The 18593-nt window shown below is 36.3% G+C and overlaps 1 protein-coding gene across 12 annotated transcripts in view; it reads right to left on the reverse strand.

The window, feature by feature from the left end:
• CAGE1 (cancer antigen 1) overlaps positions 1-18593 on the reverse strand; it is a 110652-nt gene that overhangs the window by 73192 nt on the left and 18867 nt on the right. For 8 of the 12 annotated variants that reach the window (XM_077144005.1, XM_077144006.1, XM_077144000.1 and 5 more), the window contains 5 exons: positions 17288-17808; positions 14352-15404; positions 11376-11525; positions 7323-7433; positions 4020-4100 (listed from right to left, as the gene is read on the reverse strand). In XM_077144005.1, coding sequence (XP_077000120.1) covers positions 4020-4100; positions 7323-7433; positions 11376-11525; positions 14352-15404; positions 17288-17808 — 1916 coding nt within the window. The remainder of the gene's footprint in view (positions 1-4019; positions 4101-7322; positions 7434-11375; positions 11526-14351; positions 15405-17287; positions 17809-18593) is intronic. The other 4 variants (XM_077144007.1, XM_077144002.1, XM_077144009.1 and 1 more) reach the window with 2 other exon arrangements.

The following is an 18593-nucleotide window of genomic DNA, read 5'->3' on the forward strand; positions in this document are numbered from 1 at the left end:
ACATTCGCAACTAAAAGAATAAAATACCTAGGAATAAATTTAACTAAAGAGACAAAAAACCTATATAAAGAAAACTACAAAAAACTGCTAAAAGAAATCACAGAAGACCTAAATAGATGGAAGGGCATACCGTGTTCATGGATTGGAAGACTAAATATAGTTAAGATGTCAATCCTACCTAAATTGATTTACAGATTCAATGCAATACCAATCAAAATCCCAACAACTTATTTTTCAGAAATAGAAAAACCAATAAGCAAATTTATCTGGAAGGGTAGGGTGCCCCGAATTGCTAAAAAAATCTTGAGGAAAAAAAACGAAGCTCGAGGTCTTGCACTGCCTGACTTTAAGGCATATTATGAAGCCACAGTGGTCAAAACAGCATGGTATTGGCATAAAGATAGATATATCGACCAATGGAATCGAATAGAGTGCTCAGATATAGACCCTCTCATCTATGGACATTTGATCTTTGATAAGGCAGTCAAGCCAACTCACCTGGGACAGAACAGTCTCTTCAATAAAGGGTGCCTAGAGAACTGGATATCCATATGCAAAAGAATGAAAGAAGACCCATATCTCACACCCTACACAAAAGTTAACTCAAAATGGATCAAAGATCTAAACATTAGGTCTAAGACCATAAAACAGTTAGAGGAAAATGTAGGGAGATATCTTATGAATCTTACAATTGGAGGCAGTTTTATGGACCTTAAACCTAAAGCAAGAGCACTGAAGAAGGAAATAAATAAATGGGAACTCCTCAAAATTAAACACTCTTGTGCATCAAAGAACTTCATCAAGAAAGTAGAAAGACAGCCTACACAATGGGAATCAATATTTGGAAACGACATATCTGATAAAGGTCTAGTATCCAGAATTTATAAAGAGATTGTTCAACTCAACAACAAAAAGGCAGCCAATCCAATTACAAAATGGGAAAAAGACTTGAACAGACACCTCTCAGAGAGGAAATACAAATGGCCAAAAGGCACATGAAGAGATGCTCAATGTCCCTGGCCATTAGAGAAATGCAAATCAAAACCACAATGAGATATCATCTCACACCCACCAGAATGGCCATTATCAACAAAACAGAAAATGACAAGTGCTGGAGAGGATGCGGTGAAAGAGGCACACTTATCCACTGTTGGTGGGAATGTCAAATGGTGCAACCACTGTGGAAGGCAGTTTGGCGGTTCCTCAAAAAGCTGAACATAGAATTGCCATACGACCCAGCAATACCATTGCTGGGAATCTACTGAAAGGAATTAAGGGCAAAAACTCAAATGGACATTTGCACACCAATGTTTATAGCAGCGTTATTCACAATTGCAAAGAGATGGAAACAGCCAAAATGTCCATCAACAGATGAGTGGCTAAACAAACTGTGGTATATACATACGATGGAATATTATGCAGCTTTAAGGCAGGATAAACTTATGAAGCATGTAATAACATGGATGGACCTAGAGAATATTATGCTGAGTGAGTCCCGCCAAAAACTAAAGGACAAATACTGTATGGTCCCACTGATGTGAACGGACATTCGAGAATAAACTTGAAATATGTCATTGGTAACAGAGTCCAGCAGTAGTTAGAAACAGGGTAAGATAATGGGTAATTGAAGCTGAAGGGATACAGACTGTGCAACAGGATTAGATACAAAAACTCAAAAATGGACAGCACAATAATACCTAATTGTAAAGTAATCATGTTAAAACACTGAATGAAGCTGCATCTGAGCTATAGGTTTTTGTTTTGTTTTGTTTTGTTTTGTTTTGTTTTGTTCTTACTATAATTACTTTTATTTTTCTTTTTCTCTATATTAACATTCTTTATCTTTTTCGGTTGTATTGCTAGTTCTTCTAAACCGATGCAAATGTACTAAGAAACGATGATCAAGCATCTATGTGATGATGTTAAGAATTACTGATTGCATATGTAGAATGGTATGATTTCTAAAAAAAAAAAAAAAATGGACAGCACAATACTACCTAATTGTAATGTAATTATGTTAAAACACTGAATGAACCTGCATCTGAGCTATAGTTTTTTTTTAATTTTTTTTCTTATATATTTTTGTATTTTTTATTTTTATTTCTTCTCTATATTATCATTTTATTTCTTTTTCTGTTGTCTTGCTATTTCTTTTTCTAAATCAATGCATATGTACTAAGAAATGATGATCATACATCTATGTGATGATATTAAGAATTACTGATTGCATATGTAGAATGGAATGATTTCTAAATGTTGTGTTAGTTAATTTTTTTAATTAATAAAAAAATGTAAAAAAAAAAAAAAAAAGAACGTCATGTTTTGTACTTTCTGTATTCACAAGCCTGAGACTCTGAACAAATTTCTACTTTCACTCTTTTAGGTGCATTTTTAGATCATGAAAGAGGTAAATGTCAAGATCATTTCAGCAGTTTGAGCAAATTCCACTCCATAAAAATAGCTTCCTTGAAGGTGTTTAAACCCACAAATGGCTAAGGCTTCCAAAAATTACTGATGATAATCAAGAAATCACTTTTCACATTCTACTTTCTGAAAATTAACTAGGTTGTCCTGAGTTCTTAAATCTGTATGTTATGGTTTTGGACTATCTTGGACATAAAAGCTTTGTTCAATAGCCAAAGGAAGCAGTAATTTCACATCTCTGTCACAGCTTGGGCTCCCCAGGAAGAGATGTGTGTGGGAAGTCTATGAGGGCTATACTCAAGGTCAACACCTGTGGGGAAGTAGAAGCAGCAGGATTGGACAGAGGAGTTGAGATGAAGTCAACAAAGGCCTCAGCCATCCTGCAGGGGATTCTGGAGCTAGGATAGTCCTGCGGTGTAGTCCAAATTGGGATCAAGGGTGCTGGACCTTTATAATCTCCTGAAACCATTGACCAGTCATTGAAGGCAAGCTGCTTCCAGCTGAGGGAAACACTGGAGAGGATTAACTTCCCAGGGTTGTAATAGTAAAAGAATGTTTTGATCCTGAAGGGGGCAACTGGGCAGCTCATCCCAACGTCTTCTTCAGTACCAGACAATTTAAAATGGTTTCCCAAGGCTAGAGCAGCTTTTTTTAAAAATCAAGGTGATAGATCGCATATCCACATTGACAGTTATTGTCCCAATTAACACTGATTGTTTCCGTTGACAGAACTTTAGTCAGTGGAAACCTCTGATTGAAATCTGGACTTGCCAAGGGAGTATGTGTCCACCTTGGGTCATTTGCTTCCTCCTGTACCCTCTGGGATCAATCCATATTCAGTGCACATTGTACATGGGTTTGATCGTCAGCTAGCTACAATGTTAGAAAGGGAGATGTCTAGTAGATCAAATAGCCGCACAGTAGCCACACAGATAAACAATCTCTTCTCTCCTCCCTCTGCCCCCACAATGATAAGAAGGACTCCCCTTATACTTTTTTTTTTTTTTTTAAAGAGAGAGGGAGGAAGGGAAGGAAAGACAGAGAGAAGGAAGGAAGGATGGAAGGAAGGGAAACATCTTTAAACATTTTCTTGTTTTATTGTATTTTGTTTGTTTGTTTGTTTTTTACATGGGCTGGGGCCGGGAATCGAACCGAGGTCCTCCGGCATGGCAGGCAAGCACTTTGCCCGCTGAGCCACCGCGGCCCGCCCTCCCCTTATACTTTAATAAGGAAACAAAACTGTCCCTGACTCAGATTTGGGAGAAAGAGAAGAGAAGGTTAAAATCATAACACCTGATGTGTGTTAGTTTTAGTAAACTTTTCTGTTACTAGTGATAAAGAAATCAAGGAATTAACGGCCAAAGAAAACCAGCAGGCAATTTTCTTCACAAAACTTACCACTAGCCCTCAACTCTGCCATATAAGGACAAATCATGGAACTGTGATCATTTCACTCTATAATATAACCAGGATTTGGAAAACCTATGTCTTTATGGTAATAGATTCGTAGTAAATTAAAAGTTCATATCCTGCTAACAAGGGGCAAGGTGTCTTTATGCATGTTAAAGACAGTACATACTAAACGTTAAACTCACCTCAACAACCTGATTTTGAAAAGCTTTTTCATTAGCAATTAGCTCTCTAAAAGTTGTGATTCTGGTTTTATGTTTCAGTAGCTAAGAAAAAAAAAAAGTTTACATTTTAGAGGAGAGAAAATAAAACTACAATTTGTAATATTTATAATAAAATCATCAACCCATGCACAGTCTAATCTCTGTTTTCCAAAAGATATATACCGTTTTTATGCCTTTTTGTTCAGAAAATACTTCACTCGGCAGGTCTGAGACTGTTCTCCTTAGAAAGATCTGCTTGCAAGGCTGGCTATTAGCTGGCATATGGAAACTTAGATTTCAGGAGGGCTTTCTCCATTCCCTGACACACGTGCTTACTGTGCCTAAAGAGCAACACAGCTTATGCTGTACGCAGGCGTTTCTTCAGGGAATCTGCAACCATGGTGCATGCCAGGCAGTTGGTGCCTATGGACCACCTCCGAATAAACACCCTGGGCATTAAATCTCTAATAAGCTTCCCCGGTAGACAATATTTCACAAGCATGGTTACAATTAGATGTTGGAGGAATTAACATGTCCTCAATGGCTCCCACTGGGAGAGGATTCTTGGAAATTTGCACCAGACTTTGCTTGTATGCTTTTCTCTTTGCTCATTTTGCCTGGTATCCATTCACTGTAATGAATCATAATCATGAATATAACTACATGCTAAGTCCTGTGAGTTGTCCTAGAGAACCACTGAACCTGGGGTGGTCTTGAGGATGCCAGGCACAGCTCTCTGGGGAACTTATGTTTGATAATTATAGTCCAGATATTAAAATTCTTCTTTAAAGAAAAAAAATCTAGTTAATTTGGCCTGAATGCAAATTGTAATAATTTCTTTTTTGTTCCTTCACAATAATAAAAAATAATAACATACCTTCATATTCAATATTCAAACTTCTCTGCATATCAGTAAGGTAAACAGTGCTGCACAGAATTTTTTACTTTTTATTATGAAAATGTTCTGATGTTTAAAAAAAATAGAGGAAAAATATATAATGATCCCCAGTCATGTAACTATCATCTAGCTCTAAAAATGTAATAGCTAATTACCAGTTTGTATCATTTATATCTCCAAGCACTCTCTTCCTCCCTCTGCCTTCATTGAATCAAACACAGACATCACAACATTTAATCTGTCAATATTTCAGTAACTACACAGAAATTTACCAAAAGAATATAAATAAATAAAATTGTATTTTTGTAACATCCTACTCTGACCCTCCTCTGGGCTTTTTTTTTTCCTCATTAAATTTGTTTTAATGGGTCTCAAAATTCTGTGACAGATTTTTGGTCATTATATCCATTTTAAAAGTACTGATTTTAAAAACTAATAACTTACAAGTGCCATATGAAAACAAATGGTCTACCAAGCATTCCTTTCCTTCTGAAGGTTTACGATGCACTGTTATTAACCAGTCTTTTACTATTAAACTTAAATGGCCAATCGAGACAAACAGTTCTGAGATTGTTCTTCCACCACTGATTAACACTAGGGTGGCAGGTACTATGAGGTTTCTGGGCAGACTTGGTGACCTTGCCAGCTCCGGCAGCCTTCTTGTTCACTGCCTTGATGACACCCGCAGTAACTGTCTGTTCCATATCACAAACAGCAAAATGACCCAGAGGAGGATAGTCGTCAGAGAAACTCTCAACACACATGGGCTTGCAGGAACCATATCAACAATGACAGCATCACCAGATTTCAGGAATTTGGGGACTTCTTCCTGCTCAGCAAACTTGCAAGCAATGTGAGCTGTGTGACAATCCAGCACAGGTGCATAGCCAGCACTGATTTGGCCTGGATGGTTCAGGGTAATCATCTGAGCACTGAAGCCAGCTGCTTCAGCGGGTCATTTTTGGTGGGTCATTTTTGCAGTCACCGGCCACACTGCCATGACAAACATCTTTTACAGACATGTTCTTGACACTGAAGCCCACAATTGTCCCCAGGAAGAGCTTCACTCAAAGCTTCATGGAGCATTTCAACAGACTTGACTTCAGTTGTAATGTTTACTGGAGCAAAGATGACCACCGTGCCTGGTTTGAGAACACCAGTCTCCACTCAGCCCACAGGTACAGTACCAATACCACCAACTTTGTCAGCATCCTGAAGAGGCTGATGCAGGGGCTTGTCAGTTGGACGAGTAGGTGGCAGGATGCAATCCAGAGCTTCAAGTAGTGTGGTTTTCCTGACATTATGATCCTTATGACTTTCCATCCCTTGAACCAAGGCATGTTAGCACTTGGCTTCAGCATGTGGTTGCCATTCCAACCAGAAGTTGGCACAAACGCTACTGTGTCAGTGTTGTAGCCAATTTTCTCAATGCCGGTGCTGGCTTCCTTAACAATTCCTCGTATCTCTTCTGACCATGAGGTGGTTCGGTGGAATCCATTTTCTTAACACTAGCTATTAGCTGTTTCACACCCAGTGTGTAAGCCAGAAGGGCATGCTCTCGGGTCTGCCCGTTCTGGATATACCAGCTTCAAATTCACCAACACCAGCAGCAACCATCAGGACAGCACAGTGAACCTAGATGTGCCTGTAACCATGTTTTTAATAAAGTCTCTGTGTCCTGGGGCATCAACGATGGTCACATAATACTTGCTGGTCTCAAATTTCCACTGGGAGATATCAATGGTGATACCACGCTCACGTTCCGCTTTTAGCTTATCTAAGACCCGGGCATACTTGAAGGACCCCTTTCTCATCTTAGCAGCCTCCTTCCCTAATTTTTCAATGGTTCTTTTGTCGATTCTACCACATTTGTAGATCAGATGGCCAGTCGTGGTGGACTTGCCTGAATTCACATGTCCAATAATGACAATGTTGATATGAGTCTTTTCCTTTTTCATTTTGGCTTAAGATACAGCAACGGTTTTCATAACACCTACGTTCTGGTGGCAAACATGTTGCAAAAAGCTCTGGGCTTATTTTTGAAGCCTGGTTTATGGAAGTTTGATATCACTATAGGACTGTCAAAATAAACAATTCTTCAGGAATCAGGAATACCATGCAAAAGTGGAAAACTAATCATACTAAATGTTTGTACATGGGGGAAACTTTCTAACATGGATTTATTGGTTACAATACAAGCCAAATATTAAACATCTCATTTTTTAATGAGGGATATAGTAAATGTAACCTATTTCTCAAAAACAATACTTTTGTAAAAAGCTAAATTTGAGGAATTTCTTTATGCTTGTTAACTTTATCTTTGACTATTGTTTTTATTTTCATTAAAAATGAAATACAATTTTTAGAATGAAGAGTAAATATAGTACCTCTTTATCTAAAATTTTCTTTTTAAGATGGAAACTCTTCAATTTTTGCAGCATTATATCACTAGTTTTCTCACTCTTTTCGAAATGTACAGCATCAGGACTGGTAATATCCTAAGAGTAACAGTTTGGGAAACAAGTTGAAAAAGTTTTTAGTAAAGCTAAAGGGAAGAAGAAGAAAACACAAATGGAAACAAATTTCCCTTTCAAAATAAGTAACCAAACCAAAAGAGGTAAAATAGTATTGATCAATTTTTCAATTTCTTATCATAAGCCATCTCATAAACGGTTGGTGTGGAAAGGCTGCATATGGACTCACAATTGCATATAAATTGTTATTGGACCAGATTAGTATTATTGCTGGGATGTAATATTCATCTATAGCTAGGCAAGCTTACACTTCTGTATTGCACTCTCCCTTAGCCTAGTCAGTTTATAAGTTCATATTTTAGACAAATTGCTACATTTGATACCAGAAAAACTGGAAACTCCAGCAAGGGAACCCAGAATGAAGGTACTGGTAGCAATATCACCTAGGGGTCAAGGCTGCATGCACTAATATGACTGTGTGATTGTGAAAACCTTATGCCTCATGCTCCCTTTATCCAGAGTAAGGATGGATGTGTAAAAAAATAAATATAGAGGGAGATACGGGGTAAAAAAATTGGGTAGATTGCAACACTAGTGGTCAATGAGAGCGACGGATAAGGGGTATGGGATGTATGGGCTTTTTCTTTTTTCTTTTTCTGGAATATCACAAATCTTCTAAAAATGATCATGGTGACACAAATATGTGATGATATTGTAAGCCACTGATTGTATACTTCGATTGGACTGCATGGTGAATAAAGACATCTCAATAAAATAAGTTAAAAAGAGCAGATATTCTGATGATAGCAGAATATACATTCTTCTCAAAAAAGTGCATATGGATCATTCTCCAAGATAGGTCATAGGTTAGGCAATAAAATATGTCTCAATAAATTTTTAATTTATTGAAATCATACAAAAACAATATACTGAATGACAGAAGGCAGACACAAAGGTCATATATCTATATATATATGAAACATCAAGAAATGGTAAATCCAGTATGGTACGTAAAATTTTGTTTTTTTTTCTGTTGTCTTTTTATTTCTTTTTCTGAATTGATGCAAATGTTCTAAGAAATGATCATGATGATGAATATGCAACTATGTGATGATATTGTGAATTACTGATTATATATGTAGAACGGAATGTGCATATACTAAGAATGTTTTTCTTTCCTGTAATTGTTTTTTTTATTAAAAAAAAAAAAGAAATGGTAAATCCATAAAGATAAAGCAGGCCGGTGGTTGCCAGGGGCTGAGGGTGGGAATGACTGCTTAATGGGTATGGGGTTTCCTTTTGGGGTGATGAAAATGTTTTGGAACTAGGCAGAGGTGGTGGTTGTACAACATTGTGGGAGTACTAAATGCCCCCGAATTGTTCACTTTAAAATAGTTAATTTTATCTTATGTGAATTTCATCTTGATTTACCAAAAAAAAAAAAAAGCCTGCATGACCTGGCGTCACGCTGCCTGGGTTTGTATCTGTGTTCAGCCATTTAACCATATGTGAGACTTTGTCAAGAAACTCACCCATTCCACGCCTCAGGATATTCTTCTGTTTAAAAAAAAAAAAAAGGAAAAGCTTAATAATTTAAAGAATGATGATAGGATTAAATGGGATACTCCATGAGAAGCAGGGACTGCAAACTCAAAAGCCTCCGGGACAGATGAGTTGTCAACTATCAGTTGGCAGTATTTGTTGAGCGCCAGTCATGAGCTGTTCCGGTTCAGGTAGTGGGCATACAACAGCGAACAGGATATCCATGGGTCTGATCTCGAGGGCTTGTGTTCTAGTTGTGGGTGTGGGTGTGAATACAGAATAAGCAGACACATGAGATTTGGTTGGGATGGAATGAGATCTACTAAGGAGAGCGCTGTGGACAAACTGCACCAATGAGAACGCTGGGAGAGAAGCAGCCAGGAGATAAAACTGAAAAAGAACAGCAGTCACCAGAGAGATGAGAAAACTAAGCTAATATAGTGCATAAGTAAAAGTCTGAAGGAGCAAGGTGGGGTGGAAAGAGTTGGCAGCAAAGGAGAGTTTGCATCTGTTTTTCAAATTCAAATATTTGAAAACAAAATTTTGGGTGGATACAGCCTGTGGGCAACCACATTGTGGCTTCTGTGTCAAATGCTTAGTACTGTTTCTAGCATTCAATAAATGTGTGTTCAACAAATTATAGTGAAAACAAAACAGAAATAGGGTTTGTGTTGGCTCAGGAACTTCACAAATTCATGCCTCAAATTTCTGCTCTGATGGGTGTACTTAAGAACAAAGAAATGTACAATAATAGAGACAAAAGGAAGAAAGAGAACTTGAACTGATGAAGTGCCATTCCCTTAATATGCTGTCTTATTAAATGTGCAGTGCTTGTAATCTTTTCCCTTATTTAAGATGAAGCAACTGAGGTAGAGAAATGTAACTAGGCCAAGTTTACCCAGCTGAGATGCAGTGAAGCCAAGATTTGAACTTATCTGAAACTGTAACTTTTTATTCTACTAATGTATGTAGCTCCACACTGTACCCTCCACAACTCCTGCCAAGTTATATTTTAGATTGGATGAATAGCTCATTAAGAGTGAACAATAATGTGGGCACACAGGTGGTTCAGCAGTAGAATGCTCGCCTTTCATGCGGGAGACCCGGGTTTGATTCCTGGACCATGCACCCGCCCACCCAAAATAAAGAGTGAACAGTAATTAATCCATAGGAGTAGACTGAGGCAGAGTACAAGAACTATTTCTCTAAGAGAGTGTTCCTAACATTTGGGAAGTACTAAATGAAGAGTTTCTCTTGAGATCTTTGTTTCTTATGTTATTTTCTATATATTTTTTTAAATTTTTTATTAATTAAAAAAAATTACAAGAAACACAAACATTCCCAACACATACACTCAGCAATTCACAATATCATCACATAGTTGTATATTCATCATCATGATCATTTTCTAGAACACTAGCATCAATTCAGAAAAAGAAATAAAAAGACAACAGAAAAAGAAATGAGAAAAAAAAAAGATTATACATACCATACCCCTTACACCTCCCTTTCATTTATCACTAGCATTTCAAACTAAATTTATTTTAACATTTGTTCCCCCTATTATTTTTTTATTCCATATGTTCTACTCCTCTGTTGATAGGGTGGATAAAAGGAGCATCAGACACAAGGTTTTCACAATCACAAAGTCACATTGCAAAAGCTATATCATTATTCGATCATCCTTAAGAAACATGGCTGCTGGAACACAGCTCTACATTTTCAGGCAGTTCCCTGCAGCCTCTCCACTACATCTTGAATAACAAGGTGATATCTACTTAATGCATAAGAATAACCTCAAGGATAACCTCTCGACTCTGTTTGGAATCTCTCAGCCACTGACATTTCGTCTCATTTCACTCTTCCCCATTTTGGTCGAGAAGGTTTTCTCAGTCCCTTGATCCTGAGTCTCAGCTCATTCTAGGGTTTTTCTCCATCCCTTGATGCTGAGTCTCAGCTCATTCCAGGATTTCTGTCCCACGTTGCCAGGAAAGTCCACACCCCTGGGAGTCATGTCCCATGTAGACAGGGGGAGGGTGGTGAGTCTGCTTGCTGTGTTGGCTGGAGACAGAGGCCACATCTGAGCAACAAAAGAGGTTCTCTTGGGGGTGACTCTTAGGCTTAATTTTAAGTAGGCTTGACCTATCCCCTATGGGGTTAAGTTTCATATGAACAAACCCCAAGACTGGGGGCTCAGCCTATAGCTTTGGTTGTTCTATATTTCTTTAGACTTGTGGGAATTAGGCATTGAAGAAAGAACCAATAGAAAGAAGGAAGGGTTGGTTCATTTGTTTAGGAGGTCTGTATTTTATTTTCCATTTTTTTCTGCCAAGACTTCATTCTGTCACCCTTTATTGCTTCTCTTGGTTTATGCCAACCCTGATATTTCCCTCCAATTAAAAAAATTGATTTGTAAAAAATTACTTGGCATGAGAGAAGTTCCACCATCAGAGCCAGCAGATTGTGAATTTTGGAGGCTAGCTGAGAAGATTTTTGTGCATCTGGGGGATTCAGGCTCTCTTCTTCACAAGGTGGGCAATTCAGGAACAAATGAGAATGTATCACCTTGGGATCCTGCATACACACAATTTGCATTTGTCACAATAAAGACTAAAAATGTGAATTACCTTTTAAGTAAATCACTGAATCAAAAACAAAACCCTTTAAAACTTGAGCTGTGATTCTGAAACTTTTTGATCTCAGGAACTCTTTATATTATTAAAAATTAGTGAGGACCCTCAAAAGCTTTTGTTTATGTGTATTATATCACTCAATACTTATTGTATTAGAAATTACAACACTTATTGTGATGGTCAGGTTCATATGTCAACTTGGCCAGGTGGTGATACCTGTTTGTCTGGTTGGGCAAGTGCTGGTCTGTCTTTTGCTATGAGGACATTTCATAGAATTAAATCATGATCATGTTGGCTATATCCATAGCTGATTGCATTTGTAATCAGCCAAGGGGCATGTCTCCTTTAATGACTGATTCTTAATCTAATCATTGGAAGCCTTTTAAGGAGGATTCAGAAGAGACAGGCTCTCTTCCTGCTTCGGCAGGCATGCCTCTCCTGCAGAGTTCGTCCAGACCCTCCACTGGAATCGTCAGCTTCACAGCCTGCTCTACAGATTTTGGACTCTACGTTCCCATGGTTTGTGAGACACTTTCATAAATTTTATATTTACAAATATTTCCTGTTGATTCTGTTTCTCTAGAGAACCCTAACTAATACACACATTTAAAAATATTTGTTTGATAATTCATTTAATAAACCCATTATATGCCAACATAATTTTAAATTTAAAATTACCATATTTTCCAAGACAAAACAAAATTAGGGAAAAATAGCACTGTTTAACATCTTTGCAAATACTTTTAGTGCTGAGTTTCATAGAAGAGAGCTGGATTCCTATATTTACTTCATACATTCCATTAGCCATGAGAACAATCACATCATCACGTGTCATGTAGCTTCTGGAAAATGCTACCATACATTTGCTTAAGAAGGAGCATGAAAAAGGCATGTCTTCATGTTATTATGAAAATAGTTATGACCTTGTAGATACCTACTGACCACACTTTGAGAAACAGTGAACTAAAGTTAGTGAAAAACAAAACTAAAAGCAACATAAGCATGACGGGAGATATAAAAGGAATGGTTAGTTAAGATAAGACAAAGAACTTTACTGTTTTTTAAAAGAAAGCTCAAGGGGAACATTTATGTGGTGCTACATTTTTGTACAGTTAAACTAATACATTGAGTGCTCACAATTCAAAGTGTGTCTTGATTTGGTTAGGAGCTAAACTTAAGGTTTTTTTGCTTAAATCAATGGTTCGCAAAGCGTGGTCCCAGAGAAGTAGCATCAGCATCACCTGGGAACTTGTTAGGAATTCTCAGGCCCTAACCCAGATTTATTGAATCAGAAACTGGAGGTGGGCCCCAATCTATGGTTTAACCAGCCCTCCAGGTAATTTTGATGCAGGTTCAAGTTTGAGAATAACTGGCTTAGGCAGTTCTTTCTTCTTTCTGGAGAAAAAAAATCATAGAGGAATTTTTGAAACATATGAGAACAGTATTTTCCTAAGTATTCTTAAGAAGAATAGGATTGTTTACTTACAAACAATACTTCTAGTGATTTTAGGTTCTTTTTTTTTATGCTGCCAATCTTCCCTCCCCCACTTAAATAATTTTTTAAATTAATTTTTGAATTTTTTTTAAATACTGTAAAACACCAAATACAAACTTTGTAATTTTTTATCATTCTGTTCTATATATATAATCAGTAATTCACAATATCATCACATAGTTGCATATTCATCATCATGATCATTTCCTGGAACATTTGCATCTATTCAGAAAAAGAAATAAAAAGAAAACAAAAAAATTCATACATACCATACCCCCCACCCCTCCCCCTCACCAATCACCAGATTTTAGGTTCTTGAAAGTGGATCTTCTAAGGACATCTTCAAGGCAACATATTAGTTCAGTTTAAGTTATTAAAAGAAAAGTGAATCTAAAAACAATCTTACTTTTTCTAGTTCAGATTGGTCCTCTAAGTAATCATACTTTTAATGAGATTTTATTACACATATTTTAAGGCAGGCCTACAAAACTGAAATAGATTTGCTTCAACTTGTGAAAATTATTACTTTCAGTACATCATTCCAGGTTCTTGGCTGCCATGAAAGCCATCTGAACTAACTGCAGATAATAATATTATAGCTACTACAAAAATACTATAAGGGTCTCTAATGCAGTTTTTAAATGTTTTATAATTGTACAAAACTAATATATAAAATAATAGGCTCATTTTATCTTGTAAACCAAAAATGCGATTGCATTATTTAGTTTTATTGTTAAATAGGCAGAAATGATATGAAAAAGATTGAGATCCACACTTAGAAAATAATTTCTCACTGGTAACCCTAAAAGTTGCTTCAGATAATTGGTCACCAGTACCTACAAAATTCTAAGGTTAGCTGTCATCTCTACCAAAATAATCACAAGAGGTCAGAAGTAGCTGTTTTTTAATCCAAGTACCTATGAACCAAAAGAAACTTCTCCAAATCTGTAGTGCATTTTCTATTCTATATCTTCTTTTTTTTCTAGTAATTCTTTCTGCAAACAAATGTTATATGTAAGTACCATACCATTTAATAATATTTGAAATCCTGGCACAAGGAAAGGATTATAAAGCCCATTTCATAAGACTACTCAAATAGAGGAAATTATGTATTCATAGGACTAAAATTTTAAAGATATAAAAACATGAGGTCATACTCACTTTTAGAATAGTCAACACAAATTATGTAGTTTATAGGGGCCTAAATATGCCTGACTAGACTATTAGACACTCCTGGAATTTACATTACAGATTCTGAATTCGTATCAATACCTTTGTAATATCTGACTCAATTTCTTCCTCTAGTTGCTCCTTTGACTGAGCTATCTCAAATTTAGGGATATAATTTTGTTCTTCACTCCTTACAGTCTGCTGCTGAAACTTTGCATGTTCAATTTTCACTTCTTTGATCTGCTGAAGTTTTGTATTCTTAGCCCTTTCATTTTCAGATATGAATTGCAAATTTTTAACTTGTGCAACCAATTTCTCAAGATTAGATTTCAGTTTCTGTCTTTCTTCCAGGTTTTCCTTTTCACGTTTCTGGAATTCCTCCCGTAAAGACAGTAGCTCTTGTCCTCGTGTCTCTTTTTCCCTTTTCAACAGATCCAAAGCAGAAGCAGTGGCCTTTTCCAGTTCTCCTTTGAGCTGCTGCAACTTCTCTACTTCTGCTTCTTTCTTACTTAAATTTTTTTCCATTTCTATGCACTGACTTGCAGATTTATTTTTTTGCTGTATTTCAGTCACGTACTTTTCCTGTAGGTAAATGTAATTCAACTTAATGTTCTTAAGCTCTAGCTGTAAAGCTTCTTTTTCTTTCCTAGATTCTTGAAGATGTTTTTGAGTATTAGATAAAATCTCTTGCACATTCTTCAGTGTCCTGTCAGTATCACTTTTTTCTAGGATTACTTTGTACTTGTCTTCGATTAATTCTTCAACATTCTCCTTTAGCTTATTTATAATGTTGACGAACACTTGCTGTTTGGTAATCTTCATCTGTAGTTCTTTAACCTGCTTCTCTAAATACATGTTACTACAGTGTAGGTCTTGGATTCGAGCTTGCTGTTTTTTGTTAGTATGTTTTAATTTCTGTAAGACTTCATTTAAAGCCAAGTCCTCTTCCAGAGGTTGTAAACTTTCGAAGCTCTGCTCTGTGTCAGGGTTCCTGCAGCTCTCACGAGATACTCTACCACTCCAGGAAATGCCTGCAGGAGACCATGTTGAGAAAAGCCCTGGATTCTCCACACCTTCTGCTTTGACTTCCTTTTCGTGACTAACTGACATCTCAGGAATTTCCTCTTTCTGTGTTTCTTTTGAAGAAACTGTAATCTGGAAATTATAGTAAAGAAAATGGGTGTTTTAGAGAAGAGAGATGATGCGTTTTGGATTCAGAGAGAGCTGGCCTTGAATCCTAGATCCTAGTTTAGTTTCCTGAACTATAAAACAATAATACTTACAGAAGTTTTCTGAGTATTAATTGCTAAATGTAAACCACCTAACCTAGCACAGCACAGCACAGCACAAACAGTAGATATGTGATAAAATCTACACACATACTTTTACAAAAGAAAAATTAAACTTTGGTATTCTCACCATTTTCTATGATCACAAATTTTTCTGTAACACAACTTAAGATGCTGCTTCCTTTGACTTCAAATGAATTAAAACAAATCAATTTATCAATTGCGCTCTAGTCCCTGCAAGTCTTGTTTACATTTTCTCATTTAAACCATTATCTCACCATACTATGAATCCTATAAACATTAGAATGCCAGAGGAATGTGTCTCATATAGACTTTATTCCAACAATACTGATTTGGAAGGTTTAAAAAAAGTAATAATACACTGTGGTAAGAAAATGCTGAAATGAATATGACATAAAAACCAGTAAAAAATATCTGTAGGGTGTACTGTATAACTTTCTAGAATTTAGAGATATTGGGCCCCTGTATTATAATGTGTTTTTCATGCAGCCCCAGGGCTTTTGCACAGGTTGTTCCTTCTTCATGGAATGTCCTCCCCCACCTGCTGTTACTAATTAAGTCCTACTCATCCTTTTAAAGTTCAGCTCAATTACCACTTTTCAGGAAGCCTTCCCCAAACTCCCTGACCAGTAGCACATTCCTTTCATAGACTCCCATCCTACACGGAACTTTTAGTCACAGCATTCATCTATAGTTGCAAACACACATTTATTTGTAGGATTATTCGATTAATGTCTAGTTTCTCTACTTGAATATTATCTTCATGAGGACAAGAAACACATCTTTCTATTTGTTTGTTTTTAACCATTATATAACCAATACATAGTAGAGGCCGGGCCCAAAGCAGATGCCTGAAAGTACTTATTGGCTAAGCGAATGAATCAATGCAATAAAAAGGAACAATCCTAAGAAACCCTAATTAAACAGATTCGAGACATGTTTTTTAATAAATCAACATGGGAAAATATTTAAAATTCTCTTCTAAATGCTGCCATCTACTTCCAAATAAATGAACACAAATACTCCTCATCTATTAAAGGAACATAATGGTCATAGCTTTTCTCATGAAACTCATAATGAAAAGGTACTATTTTTGCTATTCTTCTATTATATTTATTTGCCCACACCAATTCCTAAAATCCTTTTTGTTCAGAGTACATAGAATTTATACCATTGGTATCTTCAGTGCTCATAGGATGAGCACTGAAGCGTCCTATGATAGCGTATCATAGGATGATACGCCTAACATCAACAAATCAAAGGAAAAATTAATAGGTTTTTTTCACTTTGATAGAAAAATGTTTTTTACTTGTTAATAGAACATGGCATAATAGAAAAATCTTGAGCTTTTCTTGTGAAGTAATCTAAGTACTTGTTCTGTGCTTCTTTCTCTTGTCAACCTTTCTCTTTGTGTAAAGTCTACGAATTCCAGTTAGTCAATTCAACAAATATAAAAACTCATTATAGCCATGGTTAGTGTAGATGTTAAGGGCACAACAGGATGAGTAAGAGTCCTGGACATCCAATAGTAAACATCATCATTTGGTAGAGCTAGTGGCCAACAAAATGTTTCTAAATTGGTTAAGATCTCAGAATGCATTTTCTCCAGAGAAGCAATGTCATTTCTGCTGATTAGAAGATTTAGCATTACTCAGCTCATATACATGCATTTTTAGAAAACGCATCTTTTAGCACCCCACTGACTTCATGGACCATCAAAAATCTTACCTCCTCAGCTTTATTTGCTTTCAGATTGAGCAAATTAAAGCTATTCTCTTTGTAAAATGGTTTCTCAATGTCACTGTGGACACTCTCTGTATACAGGAAGCTCTGAGGTTGAGTAGGGTGGGGGTCAGGCCCCATGGCAGTGCTTTTAGCCAGTGACTTTTCCCTGAGTTTCAATGTCTCTCCGATGCAGTCTGTTAGAGACGGGCTTCTAGGAGGTTGACTCACAGAATGGTTAGCAAGCAGGTTTTTATTAGCAGAAATGCTAATTTCTACTGAATTTTCTTCCTTGAATGAATCTTTCTTTATATTGTTATCTTTTGCATAATGGAACACTTGACTTTGCAATTCTGGTTTCTCTGTGGAAGATAAGTCTTCCACAGGATTTTGAAAAGTTGTTATTTCTTCATTAAATGCTTCTGACCAGTGAAATTTGCATATGGGTTGGAACTGTCTCAAGGAAGAAGTGTTAGCATCAGTTGGCTGAATTGGTTCATTCTGTGAGTAATTTTCAGTGTTGACATCTCATTAGAAAGATAAAGGAAATAAGAATTAGTTAACCACAACTTTACATGATAACAGCTATTAATATTTATGAAAAAAACTGTTGGAGGCTTTTAAGAATTATATATTACTTCAAACTTGTATAGATTGTGGCATAATTTTTTTTTCTTAGCAAAACAAAACTTTTCACATTGGAAGTAACCCTGATGAGTGCTACAAAAAGAAGATTGTTCTGTATTACTTAAGTCAAATATCCTGCAAGTTTCAAGGATTTCTTAAAATTCTTTTGTACTGCAGTTTAAAAATTTTTTTTAATTATAAAATGTTTCAAAACATTTTATAAGTATAAAACAGTACAAAGAATATAATAGTGAACAGGTATAAACTCATGTAATCTCACAACAATCCTATGAGTACTGTAATCCCTGTTTTACAGATAAGGAAACTGAGATAAAAGGTCACAGAGCTGCTAAGCAATACAGGCTGGATTCTAGAATACTACAAATTACCCAGATTTATCACCTTTTTAAAAAAATCAGAAGCAAATAAGGCAAATTGGGAAGAAACTAAATGAATTAACGACCCACCCTTCTACTGAAGTCTCCTGTCTGCGTTTTCAGAGATAACCATTATAGTGAAGTCGATATTTTTCGACTTTTGCTACTCATTTAGGTACCATAAATAATACATGTCAAGATTCTAGACTTTCTCGTTTCAAGATTCTAGACTTTCTCATTCATTTCATGAATATTAAGGTCATATTCAGTGACCTTAATAGCTCACTAAATGTTTATATCACTCTAAT

The sequence above is a fragment of the Tamandua tetradactyla genome, chromosome 25 (assembly GCF_023851605.1).
Source record: "Tamandua tetradactyla isolate mTamTet1 chromosome 25, mTamTet1.pri, whole genome shotgun sequence".
Classification (NCBI taxonomy): Eukaryota; Metazoa; Chordata; class Mammalia; order Pilosa; family Myrmecophagidae; genus Tamandua; species Tamandua tetradactyla.